Source organism: Actinia tenebrosa, unplaced genomic scaffold (genome assembly GCF_029948245.1).
Source record: "Actinia tenebrosa isolate PJP-AT-01 unplaced genomic scaffold, QUT_ActTen_1.0 PGA_scaffold0__85_contigs__length_37466705, whole genome shotgun sequence".
NCBI classification, from domain to species: Eukaryota; Metazoa; Cnidaria; class Anthozoa; order Actiniaria; family Actiniidae; genus Actinia; species Actinia tenebrosa.
In genome coordinates this window covers 15,861,296-15,885,819 of record NW_028292569.1, presented here as the reverse complement: position 1 = coordinate 15,885,819, position 24,524 = coordinate 15,861,296, and the positions used below count along the sequence as shown (strand labels likewise).

Genomic DNA, 24,524 nt, shown 5'->3' with positions numbered 1-24,524 from the left:
TCAAAAACCTTGGAGAGCCTATACGTTTCCTATACGCCTATGCCCTTTCGTACAAAATTTGGTTGCATTTTTTCACACATTGACATTTTTTTGCTACACCTACATTTAGTTTGTTAAACACTACACATCAAATAAGGCTTTTAACATTTAATTTAGCTTGTTGTAGTTAAATTTTTTTGTATGATTCTGACGGATATATCTCTCTCATGTCAGTGCAGGATGAACCTCTTTACTTAGATCTATTAATTTAAATGACCGATTCACACGCGAAGATCAACGACGAAAATTATGTTAATTTTGCGCAGAGGACAAGGTTACCTAGGTAACCATTATCTTTAACACGACAACTGCTCTGAGTCGTGTTACCATGGTTACTAATATCTACTAATTTCCCTGGGATATTGATTTCCATGACACCGGTTACCATAGTTACCGGTATTAAAAATAAGAAAATACATTCTTATGATCAAACCATTCCGTTACCACGATGATACTTTGTTACCATGACTACCTCAAGACACCAGTATTTCAGTTACCATGACGACACAAATGGAGGTTTTATGATTTCTGTAGAAATTTGTGCGCGCACTAGACTTCTTGATCTTGAAATTCTTTTCTGTATGACAAAAAAAAAAGAAAATAAATTGATAATGTTAACAGACTGAAAGGACGTCATTTTCTTTGGGTCGATTATTTTTCTATTTTATTTGTTAGAATTATTATTATTATTTTTAGAATTATATCTTTTCATTGATACATCTTTTCATCGAGGGTCAATGAGAAGAAAGCAATGATATCCAAACGAAAAAAGTGCTCTCTTCCCAACAAAATTAAAACGTCCAAAGCCATAAAATATTATATTCTTTATTTTAAGTATCATATGTGGTATAAGGATAGTTCATAAGCTTTACATCGAATTAGGTGCACAATGTTAAAACAACTCCACCTAACAACCACCGTTCCTTTATTATGTGGTAAAATTTCAAGCACGTCTTTACAGACCTTATTCGTCTTGGTGCAATGTTTACCCATTGCACACCACGTGTCATTTCCTAGAGTATCATTTGTTTGTTGCGCACGAGAAGACACATGACACGTGGTCTGAAATTGGTAAAGATTGCGCCAAGACGAACAGGTCTATTTAAAGTTTATATATGTTTTAGAAGGTAGTTTTAAACCCCTTATGGCGTCTTTTATTTACTAGGCATTCAAGAAGTTTATTTTCTAGTTTTAGAATGTTTAGGTACATTAACGTTATTAGGTAGAATTGATAGTTAGAGCATTATAAGAACAATAATAGTAATAGAATAGACAGAAGAGATGCATGCCTACCTGGTGCTCATAATTATGTTTTAATTGCCAACAATATTGGGTGCTTTTTTACTAGAATAACCAATCAAAGTTATTAGATGAGACAAAGAGAAGGAATGAAAGAGAGTCAACAATTCAGTAGGTGCTTAATTTATTGGTTTTACATGCAGGTGGACGAACGATACGAAAAAATAAATTGATATTAAGTGAGGTGAGGTTTATTTTAGTTGGTATGTGGTTATGAAGGGTGAAGGATTTTAGGTGTTTAGGATCGATATGTTGCTGTTATTGGATTGGTTTAGTTTATGGATATCTTTATTTCATTCAAATAAACTAAATGCTAATAACAGTAATCCATGCAACGAGGTTATGGCTAATGAGTTACTGTGACCGATGGACTGCATACACTCTAATTCTCTTCGTAACTCTTCGTATTTTCCTTTCTTACCCCACCCCCTTCCCCCCGGGGAATATTAGACTAGGTACTAATTAAACAGTGATCACGGGAAAAAAAGAGATTGCTCGCAGTTTTGGGGATCAGAGGTGGTTATGATCATGATAGCTGCCGTGCTCAATGATTTAATGTGTACTTTATGCATTCCATTGTCTTCAGGCCTGGCATACTCATCACGACTCGTAACATAATCATAAGTTATTTTTCTAGATGGGCAGCATGTCACCCTTGAAGAAGACAACGCGTCTGGCGATTTATAAATATGTAACAAATGCATGATGCATGGCAGTGAGATATGATGTTGATGATGAATCATTAGATGATGACAAAGATGGTGGTGATGACTATGTTGACGATGATACTGATGATGATGTTGTTGGTTATGAATCTTATAGTGGTGATGATGATGATGGTGGTGATGATGATGATGATAATGATGATGATGTTAATGATGATGATGTTAATGATGATAATGATGATGATGGTGGTGATGATGATGATGATAATGATGATGATGTTAATGATGATAATGATGATGGTGGTGATGATGATGATGTTAATGATGATGATGTTAATGATGATAATGATGATGATGGTGGTGATGATGATGATGATAATGATGATGTTAATGATGATGATGTTCATGATGATAATGATGATGATGGTGGTGATGATGATGATGATAATGATGATGATGTTAATGATGATGATGTTAATGATGATAATGATGATGGTGGTGGTGATGATGTAATGATGATGTTCATGATGATAATGATGATGATGTTCATGATGTTAATGATGATGATGTTCATGATGATAATGATGATGGTGGTGGTGATGATGTAATGATGTTCATGATGATAATGATGATGATGTTCATGATGATAATGATGATGATGTTCATGATGATAATGATGATGATGTTCATGATGATAATGATGATGGTGGTGGTGATGATGTAATGATGATGTTCATGATGATAATGATGATGATGTTCATGATGATAATGATGATGATGTTGATGATAATGATGATGGTGGTGGTGATGATGTAATGATGATGTTCATGATGATAATGATGATGATGTTCATGATGATAATGATGATGATGGTGGTGATGATGATGATGATGTTCATGATGATAATGATGATGTTCATGATGATAATGATGATGATGGTGGTGATGATGATGATGATGATGATAATGATGATGATAATGATGATGATGATGATGTTCATGATGATAATGATGATGATGTTGATGATAATGATGATGATGTTCATGATGATAATGATGATAATGATGATGATAATGATGATGATGATAATGATGATGATGATGATGTTCATGATGATAATGATGATGATGTTGATGATAATGATGATGATGATGATGTTCATGATGATAATGATGATGGTGGTGGTGATGATGATGATGATGATGATAATGATGATGATGATGATGTTCATGATGATAATGATGATGGTGGTGGTGATGATGATGATAATGATGATGATGTTAATGATGATGATGTTCATGATGATAATGATGATGGTGGTGGTGATGATGTAATGATGATGTTCATGATGATAATGATGATGATGTTCATGATGATAATGATGATGGTGGTGGTGATGATGATGATGATGATGATAATGATGATGATGATGATCATGTTCATGATGATAATGATGATAGTGGTGGTGATGATGATGAATCCGAAGACGGTGATAATGCTGATAACAATGACTATTGATGTGATTCAATCATAACTTACATTTCGATATTTTTGATGGAACTGTTAGAGCACATCTCGGACGTTTGGTAGTGGCATTTCTTGTGTGTAGTCATTTTGCAGTCTGGAAGAATTGTGAGATCGAAATATTAGCTACGATATTGTACATCCTGTAAAGAACTAATCCTAAACAGGGGGGGTTAAATGCTTACCTATGCACTGATATCCTTGCTTTCCAAATCGACCAAAGATCGACTTCCCACAAACTGAGCACTCCCTAACAAAAACAAAAACAATTATCAAACGTCTCCCATCTTTGTTTACCACAAATTACCCTGTACCTCACCTAAGCGGTTGTAACTTCTTCGTGTAAATAATACAATAGTAATTTCATTTACAACAACAACTTGCCAGTAGCCCCTAAATAGCTCTATTCTTAGAAAAAAATCAAATTACTCACGTTCCAGATTCCAAGTGCGTTGCTCTGAACATGTGGTCATTATATACATGGTATTTGACACCCTTCTGTTCGTATGTACCTCTCTTAGCCATGGCCACAGGCACGTGATAGTAACTGTAACAAAACAATACAACAGTAAGGACATGTACCGAAAATTTAAACTACACAACGGTTCTTGGCTTTTATTCGCGAGGCTTGTTTTAGATGATGATTTTCTTTTTTCAATATGGTGTCCCGTAAAACAGCCTCATGATTCAGTGCGAGTCCTACTCGTTATCAGTTTACCGCACTACCAAGGAGAAGGTTCGACTAATTGGTTCGGTTGTGTGCTTCTTTAATCTTAGTGACGTTACGTGAACAGCAAACACGTGGTTGTGCCCATAGCAACATGATATAGAACCCTTGCATGTGACGTCAAAGAAGCTCGATTTGGAGGACAGAATGAAAGAATTTAAATCTCTTGAGAATTGGAAACATATCGTTATGTCCTCCAAATTGAATTGCATTCTGACGTACTACAAGGGGTCTATTCAATAATAATGCCCACACTTACGTCTTTTGGTCCTTCTCTGTCACCTCGATGACCAATGAGGAGTAAGGATTGGGAGAATAACTCAACAGAGATGACTCACTTGTTGATTTGCCTGTAATTAATAACACGAGAAGGATAAATAACTTGATTACAATCACACATTTCATTACGCAGTGAACGAGAAATGTTCCACAGGGAGCCCAAGAAAAGATTGAAAATACTCTAAAGGGAAACCAAAATTCAACAGGATATCCAACTAAGAAACCAAAAACATTCCACAGCAGGGGCATAGCGAGGTCTTAATCGGGGGGGGGGGGGGGGGGGGGGAGAATTAAGTAATTACATTTTGGTGTCGTAAGCAAACTATATTGTTAAGGGGGAAGAGGTGGCCACGTGCCCCCCGTCAACCCCCTTCCCTACGCTAGTGTTCCACATACAGAATTCTTCCATGGGTAAGAAACAAACCATCAACCTGGAATTCCAAAAGGTGAAAAAACAAAGCTGGATCCAAGGAAAACGGGCACGTAGTTACCATAGCAACAATAATACTTACGTAGCGGTGGCGGCGGGGGTAGGTCCCCAGCATGGTATGAATGCCTGACTTGATCATCACGATCTAGTTTACCCTCATCATCAGTGGATCCTGGTTTGTCAGCTGCGCTCATGCTAACAGGTCGCTGTTTACCTCGTCTTAGATTCAGTTTACGCGACTTGGGTTTGCTGTCGGCTTGTTTTTCTGCAGGGGTGCCAGATTCGGCATTTTCATCCACAGTTTCTAGTTCATGCTTCTCTTCTTTGTTTTCCTTTTCTTCATCTTTTGGCTCGTTTTTAGCGTCTTTTGAGCGTTTAAACTTCCCACCAAACCTCGATTTTGGTGGATCAGACTGAAGGCTCTCTTCCATAGCAGCCTGTTCCTTGCTCTCATCAGTTGGCTCCTCCGCTTTCGGGGCATCAGTTTCCTGTGTAGCCTCTTTATCCTTTTCTTTCTCGTCCTTCTTGCTCCCTCGCTTGAATTTCATATTGAATGATCTTCTGATCTTGGATTTAGGCTCAGTTGTGAGCTCAGATGGTGCAGTATCCTCTGCCTCTTCCCCTTCCTTCTTCTCCTCCTTCTCCCCTTCCTTGGTTTCCTGCTCTTCTTCAGCCTTATCTCCAGCATGGTACGAATGTCTCTGGGTATTCACCTCTTCGTCTGGTTTCTTCTCCCCTTCAATCGTGCTCTTGGGTCGTCGCTTGAACTTGCCTGTGAAGGATTTCTTAGATTTTGATTTGTGTTCTGGTTCTGGAGTTCCCTCTATGTGCTCTTCCTCATTTTCTTTTTGCTGCTCGGTTTGATTATCTTCAACGTCTTCTCCCTCCTGGTTCATATAAAAATGCAAGCTTCTTAAGATTCAAATGTATTAGATCCAGGGAGGAGACGATAAAATTCAATGGCGTCAACATCAAGGTACTAATTAATACGTTTGTTAACTTGTATTCTCAAGATAGGCAAGTGTTCAACGTTTTCTGAGAATTCGTTAAGAACATTAGGGAGAAACGTAGGGCAGTGAAAAACCCAATGACTGAATCGGCGAATCAATCAAAGGAGAAGAAAGAGGAAACTGTACCTTAGACGGCTCGGCAACGACCGCCTCAACAGGTGTGACTTCCTCCACTGCATGAACCGGTTCTTGTTCAGGTGTTTTCTCAGTTTGCTGTACATCTGGCTTCAGTTCCATCAGAAGCTCCACAGATTTGTTCTCCTCGACAGGGGTCCTCGACTCTGCCTCATAAGCCTCGATTTCCTGTGCTAGTTCATCAAGACTCGTTTCCATGTAGCTCTTATCGAGTGAGTATGAGTAGGCTGGTCCGTAGCTCCTCTGAAAGGACCCTGAGGGTGTGTCCTCCACTGGTGCGCTCTCTGAGGAGTGAAATAAAGACCTTATTAGAACAGTATTGGTATAAGGCCTTATGAATGCGACTTATGGAGCGTAGAGAAATGATGATGATATTGGTATGAGTGAAAATCAGACAGACAGTCACGGTCAAGGATTTTCAAGATAACGCTCCTGGGCTCAACCAATCAGGAAGCTTGGGCACAATGATATTGAGCGTGGGTCTCAAACAGATTCTGCTGTTAACCAATCAAAAGTCACGCAAAACGTTATACAATTTTTACTTACCCTCTGGTTTGACTGTCTTCGAGGTTACATTCTCCTCGACAACTGCGGATGCAAAATGTAACATACTCTTACATTAGAAAACGATAACAATTATAAAAAAACTATAGATTCTATTATTGATTCCTAAGTATAAAAGAGACTAAAAGATCCTAAAAATGACCCAAACACAATGATGTGACAACTGCAACTGCAAGCAGAATGGCTGATATTCTTCAAACCCTACGATATTGTTTGATCTTTGCGCGCGAGTGGTTACCAAGCATTATGACTGACTTTCGGTTGTGGTCTACCTGGCGTTTTGGGCTTGTTATCCGTCGAATCGACCAATGGCAGAGCACCGTCAATCACTTTACCATCTTTATCAAACGTAAACTACAGACACAAAATAAAACATGATTATAAACTTATTGTATATATTATAATAAGAAAATCAGAGCTAAACTACAGCTTCGTCTGAAGATGCTTTGTCCAATTGATGCCCGCGCACACTCATTTTGTTTAGCCCGGAAATACGTCAAAACTTAAAGTTCTAATGTTGCAAGGCTACATCAGCTGTAAAGTTGTCTATTTATTGACCTGCTTTTACTTTACTTTACTAAGGCCCAAAGGCCTTGACTTAAGAGCTTACCTCAAGACTAAGTTCTCCTTTGACGTAGTTGCACTTGTTGGTTTTAGGAAGAATTGGCAGAATAAGCCTACATGTCTGGTTACGGTTAATAGTGGCCAGTGGTACAATCGCTTGTCCAAGAAAGTCATCTTCATAAATAGTAAAAGAGAATATTAAAAATATAACTCTCATAAACATTTGTCTAGTCACGTAAACTAGGTTCCATGGGGTTCTTTACGCGTCTTATTTTGGCCTGGCGCGTGACACTCGAGGCAGAGTGCCAACACTGGCCCTAGTCAGGCAATACAATGAGGTCTTCATATTTACAGACTGCACTTCTAAAGAAAAGCCTTTTTTGGTCTATAGAGTAAATGGTTTGAACCCAAGTTTTGAAGTTCGCTGTGAAATAAAACGAACCAGAGGTATAAATACCATCGACTGTCTCTCGTTTTCTCACTGGACTCTGAAGATAACTTCCGCTCAGTTTGTCGTAAAGTCAGTCACCACCAACAACAGTCTTTCTTAAGACTACTCACACCTGGACGATCACATTTCACAACAAATTTATAAAGTATGCCAACGGAATATTTAAAGTATTTTTTCAGCGATAGCGCTAAGGCTTTGCAGGGGAGATTTGTAATCAGTAAGGTTTTTCTATGTGGGAATGGATTAAGATTTTTGGGAATCAGGGTCAGTAGTTATTTATAAGCTAACTTTGTGGTTTTGTTTGAGTGGAACAAAAAATAGCGCGAGCTGATCGTTTATTAATTTTTTTTTTTTTTTTTTTTTTTTTTGCGTGATGAACGTTATCTCGCTTTTCAAGGAAGACATAAACTAATAGCCTTTGGCCATCAGGGGCAGTAGTTATTTATAAGCTAACTTTGCGGTTTTGTTTGAGTGGAACAAAAAATAGCGCGAGCTGATCGTCTATTAATTATTTTTTGTGTGTGTGTGTGTGTGTGATGAACGTTATCTCGCTTTTCAAGGAAGACATAAACTAATAGCCTTACATATTCGAAGACTAAAAAAACTGATAATGTACAGGTCAAGAAATAAAGTCTTTTGAATTCATTCACAAAATACATGCAGTAAAACTAGTTCTATACATATAGATCTGTATATAAAAGCATCAAAAAAGCGCGTCCCTTTATAATAATGGCTTCCTTTATCATACAAAAACACTCAAGAATAATGGTTCCACATAACAGGTGTTAAAAACCCGCGGCATGGAACATCTTATAAACACAGACGCGACAACAAAAGTTGATTAACGGTAGCGCCCTCACGGCCAGGGTCGTATTGTGACTAACGATGTACAGTCTACAAGAGAGTCTTTTACACAAAATAATGAGTTTCCTATTGCCCTACACGTAGCCATAGGTTTTATTGAGAAGAGCAAACCAAGACGCGTATGACCTCAACAGGACATAACGCTGCAACAATAAGAACGCTCTGAGGGATGGATCATTAGATAAGGGACTGTTCATTAATTATGCCTTGGGGTGGCTGGAGGAAAAGTAGGGGGGCTTTGAAAAAAAATCATACAAAGAAGGGGGGACTTTAATAGTATTTGCTGACTTAAAGGGGTGGGGGGGGGGGGGGTATTTTTCTAAAACGTCACAAGGAGGGGGGGTCAAAAAATATTTTTTTAGATAGAATTTTTCCAAGGTTTTTTCGATTTTGGGGTAGTGTTTGCAGGAATTATTTAGCTCGATATATATATATTTTTGAAACAATCCCTACACGCAATTTTTTGTTTTTGTTCGACATTTCTTTACTAAAAGGAGAGGTTGCGCGATATTTTTTCGTAGGTGAAGCGCTTGCTCGATATTTTTGGGGGGATTTACACAACCCCACCCCTCCCCCCTCAATAATCTAATGGTCCGTTACTTTAAAAAATATTCCATACATTTCCTCTGGCGGCGCAAAACTCTTTTGCGCAAAAGCTGTAAGAACCCAGAAGACAGAACCAACCGAAATTACTGTAGGGATTAAGCACCTGCTAGCGAGGACCACGTGTGTATAACATAAAAACAATAACAATACGGCTTGTTCCTAAGTAAGGTTTCTCTTATTCGGCCGTAGCTCTTCGCTCCGCACATGTAATGATCCTTAAACCACTTCAAAATATTTAAGAATTCTGCCCATCATTTTGAAAGGATTTTTTTAAATAGAAAATTGAGTAATTAACACACTTTACTGACTATCAAATATATTCTGCCCCCTTCGTAAAGCTACATTAAGCGTCGGACTGAAGAAACAGAGGACAAAAAAAGCACCTCTGCAGCTCTAGCAACACTGTTCTAGAAAATGGGAAAAAACCTTTTTTTGATAAATATAAAAACAAGGGCCATATTAAAAAGGTCAATTACCTTGCTCTGGGCTCAACTCATTGTCATCCATGTGATAATTAACATCTGTAAGTAAACAATAACTATGTTATAGTTTAATGAGGATACTGATATTGTAGAACCTGAAAAATGCAGCCAACCTAGCCTCTTTTATGGGGCTGCACCCCCCTTTTAGTTTTGATGCAGCTAGTGGTATTTTCATGACCTGCACCAACTTCGCTCGATCAGAAATCATTGTTAATGACTGTGCAAAGCAAAACCCTAGGAGTATGTTATTTATCAACACCCTGCATTAACTCTGAAGCACTCGATTATATATTGGCATGTTAGACTGCGCAATATTAAGTAAATAAATATTATTATTATCATTATTATTATTATTATTATTAAGTCAGTTGCAAAAGGAATGTAACTTCACTGGGTATAAGCCCCCACCCCTGGCCAAACCCAAACCCTATAGACCCCTTGCAGTTCGTCAGAAATCAGCTCACTTTGGAGGACATAATAATAGTTTTCCAATTCTCATGAGATTGAAGTTATTTTGTTTTGTCCTCCAAACTGAGCTGCTTTGAAGTCACATGCAAGAGGTCTTTAGTTCCTTTTTGGATGGACAATGCTAATTGTTTATGCCCCCACCCTCCCCCCCTTAGATTCCTGGATCTGCCCCTTCATATAGGAAGAATAAAAGTACCTGGTGAAGTCTTTTCAAAGTCAAATAAGTTGAGGGTGATTTCTCTAGTCTTTGATGTGATTTCACTGCAAAAAGTACAAAATTGTTAGTCAATACAATGATTCAGCCCACCTATAACACAGATTGCCATAGAGATTTTCATAAAGCTGTGAAATACATTTTAACGTATTTAGTACTATTACGCTCTAACTTCTTTGTTTTCTATTGTTTGAATCTGGCTATTACCATCTAATAAGTAACTTTTGTTTCACAGGTTAATGAAAGCCACTCTATGATGTGTAACCTGAGAGATGTAGTAGGCTAATAGTCTGAGCCTTGGCTGGTGAATCGGTGGTAAACCACTTGATTCTCTTCACTCAGGTGTACAAAACTAACAGGAAACCAACTAGGTGGAAGTGTAGTGGTCTACCATCCTATGGTGGGGGACAGGGTGGAGTGTGGAGTGGGGGGGGGGGGGGGTGGGGTTGAGATTTACTTAACAATACAAAATCAATAAGCAATTGAAAAATATGATTTGCATCTTACAGCAATTCTCTCTTGTTATTGTTGATAGTAATCATTTAACCAAAATATCAAAAGTTGGCTATTGAAACTGCTATGAAATATACTTAACAATACAAAATCAATAAACAATTGAAAAATATGATTTGCATCTGACAGCAATTCTCTCTTGTTATTGTTGATAGTAATCATTTAACCAAAATATCAAAAGTTGGCTATTGAAACTGCTATGAAATATAATGCTTGTGTACATCGGTGATTCACTTACAAAGCAAAGTATTCATTCCAGAAAGGGCTGTCAGTATCCTTGATAAGACTGGTTCTTTTACGCTGGTGTGGATGGTCAGCCCATATGATACAGTAGGGACTTACGGTTCCTGTGTATAAATGAAGGTTACTTCAATGTAAAAACACATCATTAACAACGACAAGAGTTCACCACCAATAGCAATATAATCCCCAACACAACAAAATATTTAAAAAAATATAAATAGCAACAACTTATCAAGCAGCAACAGCAGCAACAGCAACATTAAAAATAGTCCACAACCAATAGCAGTAACAGCAATATAATCCCCAACACAACAAAATGACAAAAATATGAATAGCAGAAATACCACCAGTAATAACATCACCAGCAACAACAACACTAGCAACAGCAGCAACACCAGTAACAACACTACTAACAATAACACCAGCAGCAACACCAGCAACAACACTACTAACAACACCAGCAGCAACAGCAGTAGCAGCATAGCACAAACAGCAACAACATCACAAGAAGCAGCAACACCAGCAACAACATTACTAACAATAATGCCAGCAGCAACAGCAGTAGCAGCATAGCACAAACAGCAACAACAACACAAGAAGCAGCAACACCAGCAACAACACTACTAACAATAATGCCAGCAGTAACAACAGTAGCTGAATAGCACAAACAGCAACATCACCACCATCAGTAGCAAACAAAAACAGCAGCAACAAAAGTGTTGATAGATAGGCAAGTGACAAAAGATAGGGTTTGAATTTGAACCTTTTGTAAGGTAGGAAATTTAAGGGGAAAAAATCATTACAAGGATTATTTTTTAGAACAATCTAAATATAAGTTAGTGCAAAATGGCATTAATGGTATAGAGAAAGTATAAGCATGTACAACCCTTTCTATATTATGTACTGTAATATTGTACATTCATTTTATTTCTATAATCCACCAACATGCTTAGCTTCCACTAGATCTACCCAGATTTAATGCAATAACAATGATAGATAATGATTTACTAATGTCAAAAGAAAAACTGTTCTCACCAGATTTTTCCTTAGCACATAAACCTGTAGCCTTGATCACTAAAAATAAAGCAAAAAATGTTAAAAAAGTATTTTGTATACTGTAGTTCCAAAAATTATCCATACTCCCCTCACGGAGGAATACTTTTTTTAAGAAACCCCCCTATCCCCCGGAAATTCCAATTTTCTTCCATACAAACTCTGTAATTTTTGTTCTTTCTTTGATCCCCCTACTCTTCGGAAATTCCAAATTCCTCTGTGGGGTAGGTATGGATGATTTCTGGAACTACACATTTTTGGGATCGACTAAATAATATGCAAATCAAGGGTCAAAGTGTCATCGGCAAAAGCTGTAAAAATTTGTTTTACACACTCTTTAAATTACATTTACTTCAAATTTTATCAATACACTTAAACAGCTTGACTGGTTTGCTAATCACTGATATGTTCAAAAGTTTCATAACAATGGATAACACGAAATAAATAATTTTTTTAATGTCTGGAGATTCATGAAAACGATTGTACTGTCTGATTTACTGACTTGATTTACCGACAAGATTTCCTGCTGATAGTTGTGAAATGGTAAAAAATACCAAAAAATAATGTATTATTCAAACTTTTTTACCTTTGACCAGGAGTTTTCCTTCTTCGCCTACACATGTTTGAAGAATTGGAGATTCAAGCTTGTCCTTGGTTCCAGAACTCCCCTATACAGTTGTGTAGGATAAGGATTAGTGGATAATATATATATAAAATGGCTCAATTGGGTAACATTCTATAATGAAAAAAAGGATAAGGATAAACAGAATAAATTTGGTAACCGGTCATGACACCCCCTTGTCATGACGCCCCCAGACGTCTCCCATGGCTGGGAGACATGACAAGGGGGCGTCATGACTGTAATTCATAAATTTTTGTGCATCATCATTCATTTTTTAGGAGTAAAATATTTGAAAAAATAATCCAAGATTGTTATTCAGTTTTTAAGTACGATTACGAAAATCAACTAGAACTTAATTTTACAAAAAAATCAGTTGTTTCTTGAAGTATATGTACATCAGTGGGGAAACAGTTTCAGAATAAGAATGTCAACTTGAATTAAAAAAAAAAAAAAAGTATCAATTGAAATTGAATTTCAAAAAATAATGAATTGTAATGTGTGCTGTTGTATGTGCAGAAAACAGAACTAGAAAATGGTTGTCTAGTGAAATAAATAATTAAGAAATAACAGCTACAATCAATGTATCTATCAATAAGAATATGTACAAAGTTGTCATGCATGTTTGAAATTACTTCCGAACGAGATCATTTTGATATAGAAAAAGCGTTAGAATATAAATGATGGAAAATAGACTGAAGTGCTTCCTGACACATTTTGAAGCTCCCACTTGTATTCCCAAGGGAAATAACAGAAACAGCAGTATAGAATAGGTATCCTATTCCACTTATGCATGCTATTAAAAATAATTTATGGATTTTCATGTGAAGTTAAATGCTGTTTACATATTATCATAAACCCAGTTGACAAAGAACAATAAATCATTGGAATGATTAAAAATTTTACTAAACATTTTAAGGACTTTTTTTGGTTAAAAGAAGAAAAATTTTGACTATAAAATGATATCTCTCATTGATCAAAGATAGCTGTATTAATGTTAAAAATATATAACATGCTGTTTCATACACTATTGTCATTGTTTTTAGTAATAGAAAATAATTATGAATAGTGTCAATAACAGATAAAGGAGTGTAGTAGGTTCCTTAGTACATCAAAAATAGAAATATGAATGTAAAATATATCTTTTTCCTTGGGCTAAAAGATTGAGATTTGGGCACTTTAGAAAAGATTAAGTTCCACTTGTGGAAGTCTACAATATACAGACTGATTCGTAATATTGCTTTTTGAGGTAAAAATGAGCAAATATTCTTAAAAATACTTCAAGTGTCAAACTGTACATTTAACAGGTATTTTAGCAAGGAAAAAAATGATATCCAAAATGGTTACACCTACAAATTTGAAGTTAGAAATAAAATTATATCTTTCATCTGCTTGAGAATAATCATAGCATGAAAACATTAAATGTAGCTGGGAGGTAATTTGCATAGAAAAAAGAATGATTTTTTTTATGAACTGTGTGTTTTTGTGTAATTAAACACTGAAAAAGTATTTGGTCTGAAATATTGATAAGTAGAGAGAAGAATTATGATCCAAGAATATAATCATATGCTCTGACAACAATAAAAATACTCCCAGATCAACCAAAAATAACCCCAGTCTATGAAAATAACAATAATAATACCCTAGAAATTGCAACTTAGACATTAAAAATAATTGAAAATTATAGCATGGGGGAATTTTCAGTTCTTACCTGTAAGGTTCTCCCACTCACACAAACAAAAACATTAATGTTCACATTGTAGTTGTGTTCAACATTGATTATAGACCGGGGCCTTGGTTTATTCATTCTGTTCTTTTTAGCCAGTGTACATTTCTTACTTGACTACATAATGGCTTAGATATGGAAAATATTCAACCCTGTCTGGGCTGTTTTTGAATTGAGCTTAGATTATCTGTGGTTTCTCAGAGGAGTGCTTGTGTAGGGAGCCAGTCATGCAGGTTGAAATGAAGCTTTTAAGTAGACTGTCTGCTAATAATTCAGGTGTCTTCCAAAGACTCTCCCATTCATAGCATTAACATATTACAGTCTTTCTCTCTTCAGGAAATGAATTCATAATCAGATGTGTCAAAAGGAATGGTCTTGATGATTAAATGAACCTATCATGTCCAACTAGACAAATCATCACTTTGAACAAGATATTTCATTTATACCCTGATTGCAAAAGAAAAACCTCCAACATCTGCAGGCTGATATGAATGATTCATGGTGGTCTAATTTGCATAACAATCCATAACAGTCTATTAGAATAAAACACCAGGTGCTTGAATTCAAGTGGAGAAATTCACATAAACATCAAATATAAGCTATTAAAAATGTTAAAAAAGGTGAACAGAGTTAATAATGTACAATGTACAATATATAACTAGAGTCAATTTCAAGTCTTGCCTTAATGTTTTGATATATAATGCAAAAATGAAGACCATATTGAAAGATAATTTTAAAGAAATTGAACACATGTTTCTTCTTAAATGTAGAGTCAAAATCAATTCGTTAAATAAAATTTAATCCACATTTTCCAGGCAGAGAGTAACATATGTGACATAGTTAGATGTCTATATTCAATATTTTTGTCTATAGAATAAGATATTAGAATATTTATTTTTAATTAAAATAGTTTTTCCAAGCAAATATTTTTCTGTAATTGTAAAGTCAAATACAACAAGTCTCGCTAATTGTGTCCATGAGTTTGAAGGACTAAAAGTTATAGTCCTGAATATATTTTTGTGTATAATGTATTTCATATCATGATAATTATAACAACACAAGGCCAATATTTTTGGCTATTGTAAAAAAAAAAAAAAGCCACGTGTATTGATATATGATAAAAAGAATGATATTGATTTAGAAAAATAGAATTAATTATTTTACTAATAAATGTACACGTAGGGATATTCACTATTTTATTAGAGAGGGGAGGGGGGCAGTAAGGGGATCATGAAAAACTGTATCAAAAGACGACCCTTCAATGGATGAAATGTAGAAGATGTACATGTACAGTAAGGGATATTCATTTTTTTATTAGAGAGGGGAGAAGGGCAGTAGGGGGATCATGAAAAACTACATTGAAAGAGGACTCTTCAGTGGACGCCATTATTTTTGTATGAAAAAAGGGTAAAAATATATGTAAATTTGTTGAGCTGTATACTAGTTACTTACAGGTTCAGTCTTGGTAGGACTTTCTGCCAAGGGGACATTAGTGACTGTTTTGCATATCACTTCTTTAAGCTTTTCCTCCACAGCTTCAACAGCAGCTGCATCAATACCATCCTATCGGATGAAGAGAGATAATATAATAAATAGAGATAACCATCATATATTGATTATATCATACACATAGGTGTAGAGAGGTCTTGGTCAAAAGTGGGAAGGTTGCAATGTACCATTTTCCTGCCAATACACAGAGTTTCATCTTTAGAGTTTCTTGCCCATCCACAGATTTTTGGTGGGGGCAGGGGTGGGGTTGTCCCCCCTTGTTATTCCACTGTTCATAGACTGTTTACATACATTTTATGTGGTATTATTTTACTACCACTACGAAAGTGCTTTATGATGAATTTTGTTTCTTAATCAAAGTTATATTCCCTCATGGGAATATCAAGGCAACTAGGTTACTAACTACAACAAATGATCAAGTGTGCAAGGGATAATGTTTTAGTTTTAGTAAATGATGCTATAATGCTAATGCCCTATTATGAATGCAATTTCTCTTATACAGTAGCTGATGTTGAAATACGAGATCGATCAAGGGCAGATGTGATGGGGAAATTGAGGGATAGGGCAAATACATTTCACCTCATCTCAATATACATAAATTATAAAATCTACCTTCACCCTCCTAATAATAATATTATTGTGTAAGGTGGCAGATATGACCATACAAAATTAATTATAACACTTACTAAAAATATTTTCTGTAAATACCTCCCTCTTCCCCACCATTCCAATTCCCATTCCCCCTCCCCCTCCCCCTACCCCCTCCCCCCAAAAAAGATTTACAAACCCTCTCCTCATCTATCTCTTAAGAGCAAAAACTCTTATATTGTCATAGCTATAGTCAAGTCAAGTATAGAAATCTCTCTGACCTAATGGTAATTCATTTCCTCAGCCATGGCAAGGTCGTATTAATTGGATTAAGATAAGGACAGTTGCTATGGCAACCATACCTTCCATTTGAAAATGAATTTGTTATGATTTTACAGAAATAACAAAAGTCTCAGCAATCATTACACTGAATCCATTACACTTCATGAAGAGTCAGAGTGATTTATAAAACTTGTAATAGGAATTAACCCAACTTTTACATTAAAAAAATAATTAGGACAACTGTGACTCAGTCTATTGTTGTATAATAAATCTATACATTATGATCATCAAGAGTCTAATAGTTATAGATATATTTGAGTTGATTCTTATCCATTGCTTATTTTAGTGTTGTAACAAATCCAGCTATAATTTTACTACCAATATTACTATTACTACTGATAACTACTGAGAATTATTATTCAAAGACAGGTATTTTCTTGAAATATGTTTTTGGTTCTTTTTTTGGCAACTGTCAAGTTTTCAATAAAAAGAAATGATGTCTTAAATATCAAGATGATGTTTACAGACAGAGGTGTAAATGTCTGAATATTATCTAATTCACATCAATCAGATATAAACAAGACTTAGAGTTCCATGATTTGAGCATCAAAATCCTTATAAAATGGATTTAAGAGGAAATGTTTTTCAATAACGAGCAATAATGGCAAAAAGTGCCAAAAACTAGACCTTCGTATGAGTTTTGATCCCAATTTTTGTTTTGGGTTAACACTCAAAACCTTTTTTTAATGGTTAGAAACTGATGTACTATGATAAAATGCTTGTTTGAAGCAGTATTTTCAATTGTACAAAGATGTTTTGTTGTATTTGTGTTAGAATGTTGCTTTGTCAGGCTTTTTTATAGAAAATGTATGGGAAATAAGAAAATCAAGGCCTAAACCTCATTTTCGATTCACATTTTTTGCTTTGGGTTAACACTTTGATTCAACTTTTATCAGTCATCTCCACTTCCAAACAAATTAAACTTTCTGAAAAACAAGATTTTAGTCTTGTACAACAGTCTTTCTTCAAGAAAATAGTTTTTGGTGCTCACCGCCTGAATACGAAAAGAATTCTCTCTTAATCAGTGTGAAAGAAATCCAGTTTGAGTAAGGGGCTTAGTTCAACAGGTGTTCTGCAGGTGAAGATATGATAGACAAATACAGAGGATAATAATTACAATAAAGTGGCATTCTACAAATATCTTTAAGACATGAATGAACTATAAATCGAACATTCATTTACTCCAGCCTACAAGTGTCTAGCAACATTAGTTCTTTAGTTATCAAAATAATTGACAACAAAACAACCATAAGCCTCTCACAATTCAACACAAAGATCATGTTATCAACAATGAATTGTGGTAATATACTCCTATGGCAGGTTTTATAGTCAACAAAAACTACCCTATATTACTAAGCCTTCAGACTAGATACTGTGGAAATATCTCATTTTATGAACTCACCCCATTTGTTTCCTCAACAGAGGTTTTTATGGAACACTGTATTTTTTTCTCCTCTGTTTTCTCCACCACTTCATTACCAACCCCTGCTTGGACCAAACATGAGTAGATTGAAGATTCTTACCAGTAAATTTGATCAAAATGACTATCAAACATATGCCAGAACCTAATTGTTACCTTCCTGGGAAGCACCTTGCCCCATGCTGTAATGACTAGAGATGCCCTAGATAAATAACCCTTTAATTTAGAGTTACTTTCAGGCAAAAAACTATAGAGAAAACCTACATTAGTTAAGCCAGTTTTTTTTCTTGGTATTAATTATTGATTAGCTATATGGTTCCTTAGCTTTACTGTGTAATGGTAGTCTGTGATGGTAACTAGAGAAGAGATTGGATTCTAATTTACATTCTTGTTGTCTGATCTCATAACATCAGAGTGAAATGAATGGCTCCATCCAATGGAACAAACAATAACAAAGGGATAAAAAAGATTAGAAAAACTATTTTTTATATTAATGATATAACCTAAACTGCTGTTAAGTAATTATTAAGCTGTACTATGAACACTGTAAGTATAGAAAACCAGTTGCCAAGGCAAATAATTAACCTAATATGTAAAATATAACCAAGATACTCATCATTATGAACAAAAAAGGCAATTCTAAGCAAAAAAATAAATTTAAAATTGAAGAAAAAATACAAAATTACTAAAACTTTTTCAACATGAACATTCGAATATTCAAAACAATAACCCAGCTATAGTTGTGAGAGGAACTAAAACTAAGATTTAAAAATTTCTACACACAATTGAAGGCTTGAAGGCTAAGAACACCCATTATCTTATAAATCTAATGATAATATGACTATTCATGGCTATTAAAATCAAGAGAAGATGAATGAATGACAGAAGGAAGATAGTCAACAGGTGGTAACGGGTGGAAAGAAAACTAGTTTTTGTCTAGTATCTACAGAATCAAAATACACTAAAGAATAATAAAAACAGAGAAATTAACAAAAGATTCATATAGCTATAACAAAAATATTTACTTTCTCAATTAGATGGTATTGTGAACATTCCAATTAGAATGTTTAGAACAAGCTAACTTTCAATGATCCCAACTTATAGAAATAGCTAAGCCTCAATACTTAACGATACTGTTACAATAAAAATGATCAAACAAACAATTTTGTTTCTACTGTATTGTATTCTGAGGGGATGAAATTGTTACTATATTGTTACTATATTTACACAATTGCTAAATTGTTACAGTTTCCAAATACAGTCAACTTGCATATACATGTAGTCATTATGGCACACATCCTCAGGATCATCACTTGGTGTCCATAATAGAGAGTGTCCACAAAAGTGAGAGTTAATTATGGTCATTTCTTTGTCACTGAAGGTTTTTCTCCTCCTTGGGGTGTCTGTTAAATTGGGGTGTCCATAATATTGGAATGTCCATAATATTGGGTTGTCCGTAATACTGGGGTGTCACAAGGTGAGAGTTAACTGTATCTAAATCAAACACCCTCAAGCAATAGGCAACATAGAAACAGTGACAGGACTTAAGATTGCTTATGATGGAAACAGTGTGTTAGCTCTGTACTCTATCCATGAGCATATTTGTCATCCCCCCCCCCCCTCCCCAGTGATAAACACCTGGGTATACCCCTTACTAAAGAATAGCCCCCTTGGCAAGTGACATCAAAGAAGCTGAATTTGGAGGACAAAACGAAAGAATTTCAATCTCCTGAGAATAGGAAAACTATTGTTATGTCCTGGGTATACTCCTGACCGAAGAATACATGTAGACCCCTTGGCATATGACATCAAAGCAGCTCAATTTGAAAGGAAAAAACAAAAGAATTTTGATCTCTCGGGAATTGGAAACCTAATGTTATGTCCTCCAAATGGAGTTGCATTCTGAGGTCCTGCAAGGGGTCTATTGATGGTTTGCAGCCATTCTCAAGTGAGTGAAGAAACATGGTGGCCATGTTGGTAGTATTAACAAAGGAAGGTACTGATAAGTAACTACATGGCCAAGGTGATGTAATGAGCAGTTGAAAATATTTTGCTTTCAGATGCTGAAAAATTCTAGCTCACATATGGTTTCATTTGTTCATAAATACCTTGGTAATGGTTCTGGTTGAGAATTTTATTTCTGGTTCACCAATAAACATCACTTTAACTTCAAACAATGGAGGAGTGTTGTTCAGCTGCAATGCAACCTAGAATATAAAATAATGAACTTTGAATGACTTGTACTGGAAAAATGTTTTCCTCAAAGGAAAAAAGCAAAAACAACAGAAATACATTCCAATAACAAGAATCTACCAGGTACATTTTTTTCTAATTGTCTGTTTACTCTCAATTCTGGGTATCTTTTCAATAAATATTGAGGGAAAATAACAATAATTCTCATTAAAGATAAAGACAGTTTATTTTTTCTGGTCCAGTATCCTAAAAAATGATGTGCACTCTGAAAACGGATTGTTAAACAACAAAACAAATTGCAAAACTGGTGGAACAGTAAATGGGCCTAAAGTCTGTCCAGATAGGAAAAAAACTGTGCCCTCTGCCTAACGGCATCAGTCTAAATAGTTAAGACCTTGGGCACAGTTTTTCTCTTCCTAGACCTAGCCAGTTTAAATATTTATTTTCAGAGGAAGATCCAGGGTCATTTCAGCCAGTACGTAGCTTACTCTTTATATTTTATATGTAATATATACAGTATGAGTGGCCGTGTTGTATTGGATATACAGCCACGAGGCGTAGCCGAGTGATTGTATATCTGATACAACACGGACACAAATACTGTATATGACTTATCAAACTCTAGGTTAGTTCCTTTGTGTTTTGCTAAAATTTTCAAGATTAAAGTGAATTTGGCCAAGAAAATCCAACTTAAAGTTTATGCAAATGAACACAGTTTTGTATCAGATTTACAACACTCTTTACGGTCGTGATTTCTGTTGTGTTTTCTACATTAATTATTAATGAGTTTGATAATATTATTTATTCTTATTTTCAACCACAAAGGGGAGATACATGTAACAAGCCAACCAATCCAAACTCCAGGACCCACCTTTATTTTTGGGTTCATTTATTTAATAGTAAATACATGGGTGGCACTTAATGTCCGGGGTTCTACCTTATAGAATTGGGTGCTTTGGATACTTTTGGGAGTAGTTGTATAAATATTACATGTGCCACCTACCTCACCAACCAGTTTGACTACATTAACCTCTAATATAACATTCTTGGAAGTACCATTAGCCATTGGTTGGTTCACATGGACATGGAAACCAAGTTCTGTTGACTCTACATGGAAGGTGATACACTGACAAACAAGCAAATATTTATTAATAGCCAAAATGGCAAGGCAATACTTTTTTTGATATCATAAAATCAAGGTTATAATTCCTAGGTTTATATATTCATTCATAAGAGTTTTTGATAGAGACTAGGGGCATCATGGTTTATGCTGGGGGTGTCATGGTAGTACAGACTGGGGGCATCATGGTATACGTGGGGGAGTCATGGCTGGGGGCATCATGACAAGGGGGTGTCATGACTGGTTACCCATAAATGTGAGATTCAAAAAGGTGGGCTTATAACCAGGGTGGACTTGTAACCAGACAGGGTGGGTGTTTCTCCACTTGTTGAATTTTAAGTTTCAGCCTCTCTTCCATTACACAGTTTGACCACAGGAAGCCCAAATAAGAATTGCATCATTTGAGCTATAGGAAGCCCAATCTAATGGCAATTTATTTAAAAGACAGTCTCCTATTAAGCTTTATAAGCTTTATGTGAAGGCTGACACTGAGACATTTCTGAGTTTTTGCTCATTTTGGGGAAATTGCTAAATTCCATGACCAAAATTAAAATTACCTAACAATTCTCTGACCTTGAAAAAGAAAACAGAATTCACTGACTTTTCCCTGACAGTGGAAACCCTACCTTACTTTCAAAGGTGCTCTACAGCCCTTAAAAAATAAAGTAGCTATTTAAAAGTGGGTCCAGCTCTGTACTAGCCCGAGGGCAGATATAATGGGGTATAAGTGGTATCTGTTTTGAGTTTTGACCACACCTTGCATTTTCAGATTCCATTGTCAAAATGTTGGATCTGTTCCTATAGCCTGTACTGATGTGTTTAATAGTGATTAAGGCAATGAAATATTGCTACCTTACCTGCATTGTGCCGTCAACACACAAGCAATAAACACCGGTCAGCTTAGGTGGAAGACATCCAGAGCGAATATCGGTGATAACAATTCGTTGATTATCCTGAAAATAATATTCATATTAAATAATTATTCATGACAGTATACGTGAATGAATGAAAAGAAAAATTAACACTGAGATAAAATCACATTAATATATTACTTTGCAGGGTTTAAAATTAGCTAAAATAACAAAAATAATTGAACTTTTAATTTTACCAAAAAATTTTCTCTTTTTGAAAAATTGCATTTTCTGTATAAAAAGCTAAGGATTAAAGAGATAAGTGGACAGCTGGCTACCGACTTTGCAAATGATTTGTGATTATAAACCTTGATTGGATTTTAGGTACAATATTAATTCATCTAACCAAACATAACTGAGACATCAACAAGAAACCATCAGCAACCCTTATATCTTTACTGAAATGTTTGTCTTTTAGAGAAAAAAATTCAAATCTTAATTTATTAAGATGTTTGTGAAAACAATAACTTTAAACGCTAAAGATAAATCATTTAAAAGGTCTTTTTGAAACTGTAATAAATATTAAAGAGTATTATGGTGGGCGACCAGCAACCCCCCCATTGACCAATGCTCTTTCCCCACGCATCAAGATGATTAGCACATAGCATACATTCTTTACAATTCTATGATGTATTATTTTGATTATTTACAAACTCTTGTTTCCACTAAAACACCTGTTGAAGAAATTTTCAATACTCAAACTAAAAAATTCAACCAAATGAGTAAGAAAAAACGTTGCGTCGATGGGGGGTTTCCATATTGTGATCAAGTGTAGATATAAAAGAAAAAAAATTTGGCGAATACTAGGTCTACACGTTGATCAAACATTGGATTATTTTTGACCATGTTTTATAAATATTCATGCAAGATTAATTCAAGCTTACCTTTCTGGTCTTATAGAGTTCTCTGTTTAGATTTCTTATCCATAGTTTGACTAAATCTGGGGTATTTTTGGAGTCTGAATGAAGATAAAGCCAGGCTAGAGTTGAATTCAGCCATTGACATGTCTCGCTTGTCACAGCTCTGTTGTCTTTAATAAACGTTCTCGTTCCTCGTCTTCGGATTGATTTTTCACTCTTGCCCTTATTCCGAGACTTCAAGAAGATGTAGAAAACTAGAGACAGCAGTAGAATGTGCAATAAACCGAAGTAGAACTTGACAGGCCAAGAATTGCCATATTGGAAGTGGCTGGCTGTCTCCATTACGCTTTCTTTGATCGCTTGAGTGACAAAGAACGCGTAACGCTTCACCTCGTCCATACAGAACTGTCTAGTGTCTTAGTAAAGGCAATAACAAACGAAAAAATAAATAAATAAACACTCAATTGGCGGTCGACTTTATCGAGAAAATCCTGGAATTTTTTCTTTCGCTGTATAAAAAAAACAGTTTTACTCACCAACACTAAAGAGATTGCGGTTCGCTTGGCGTTGGGCTCCAACCGGTCACCTCAGTATTCTAATGCTAGACATATTATTGGCCATCCTCTCTGATAAAATATCGAGTAAAATCACGTTGTCATGAATTTAAGTATGAATATTTTATAAGGAGTACAATAGGTCATTTCTTTATGAAAATATTTCCGTCTACCAGCTGGACTCGGCGCCAAAAGCCGGAGGCAGTACGAATCGATCATTACTCGTAAGACTTCCTCTAAGAATAGAAGAGAATGTGAACAAAAAGCCGAACTAACAATGATGCATAAGAGAAAAGAGGATAAAAATAGAGAAGGGGAGAAAACTTGCAAAGATGTTAAACACTGAGAAACACTGAAAATGCAAAAGTAAACTCTGCGGTCTCCCATAACGCATCGCGCGGCTCGGTATTTTCCGAACTTTCACCGAACATCCTCGAAAGCATTTCGAAGTCTCTCCGGCTCCGAAAAAATTTTTTTTGGTCGATTTGACTACATTGTAGCGAGTTCCTCGATGTAGAATTATAAAATAATTGCGCTAAATCTCGCGTTCCG

The 24,524-nt window shown here is 35.6% G+C and overlaps 1 protein-coding gene across 2 annotated transcripts; it reads right to left on the bottom strand.

Moving 5' to 3' along the window:
* Window positions 1–132: 132 nt before the first annotated feature.
* Window positions 133–24,317, bottom strand: LOC116305184 (uncharacterized). 2 transcript variants are annotated; one of them, XM_031715040.2, is made up of 22 exons: window positions 23,955–24,317; window positions 23,443–23,834; window positions 22,505–22,600; window positions 21,531–21,653; window positions 20,443–20,541; window positions 15,928–16,038; window positions 12,717–12,798; window positions 12,113–12,151; window positions 11,073–11,181; window positions 10,304–10,368; window positions 9,634–9,678; window positions 7,283–7,410; window positions 6,945–7,026; window positions 6,655–6,696; window positions 6,100–6,392; window positions 5,046–5,850; window positions 4,514–4,604; window positions 3,961–4,074; window positions 3,713–3,777; window positions 3,543–3,624; window positions 1,333–1,383; window positions 133–616 (listed from the first exon to the last, which is right to left on the bottom strand). In XM_031715040.2, exons 2-21 carry the CDS (start codon window positions 23,815–23,817, stop codon window positions 1,353–1,355), a joined length of 2,877 nt encoding a protein of 958 aa, XP_031570900.2. In that variant the 5' UTR covers window positions 23,818–23,834; window positions 23,955–24,317; the 3' UTR covers window positions 133–616; window positions 1,333–1,352. The 2 variants fall into 2 exon arrangements, with proteins under 2 accessions (XP_031570900.2, XP_088889210.1); XM_089033084.1 differs by lacking the exon at window positions 1,333–1,383.
* Window positions 24,318–24,524: the final 207 nt, after the last annotated feature.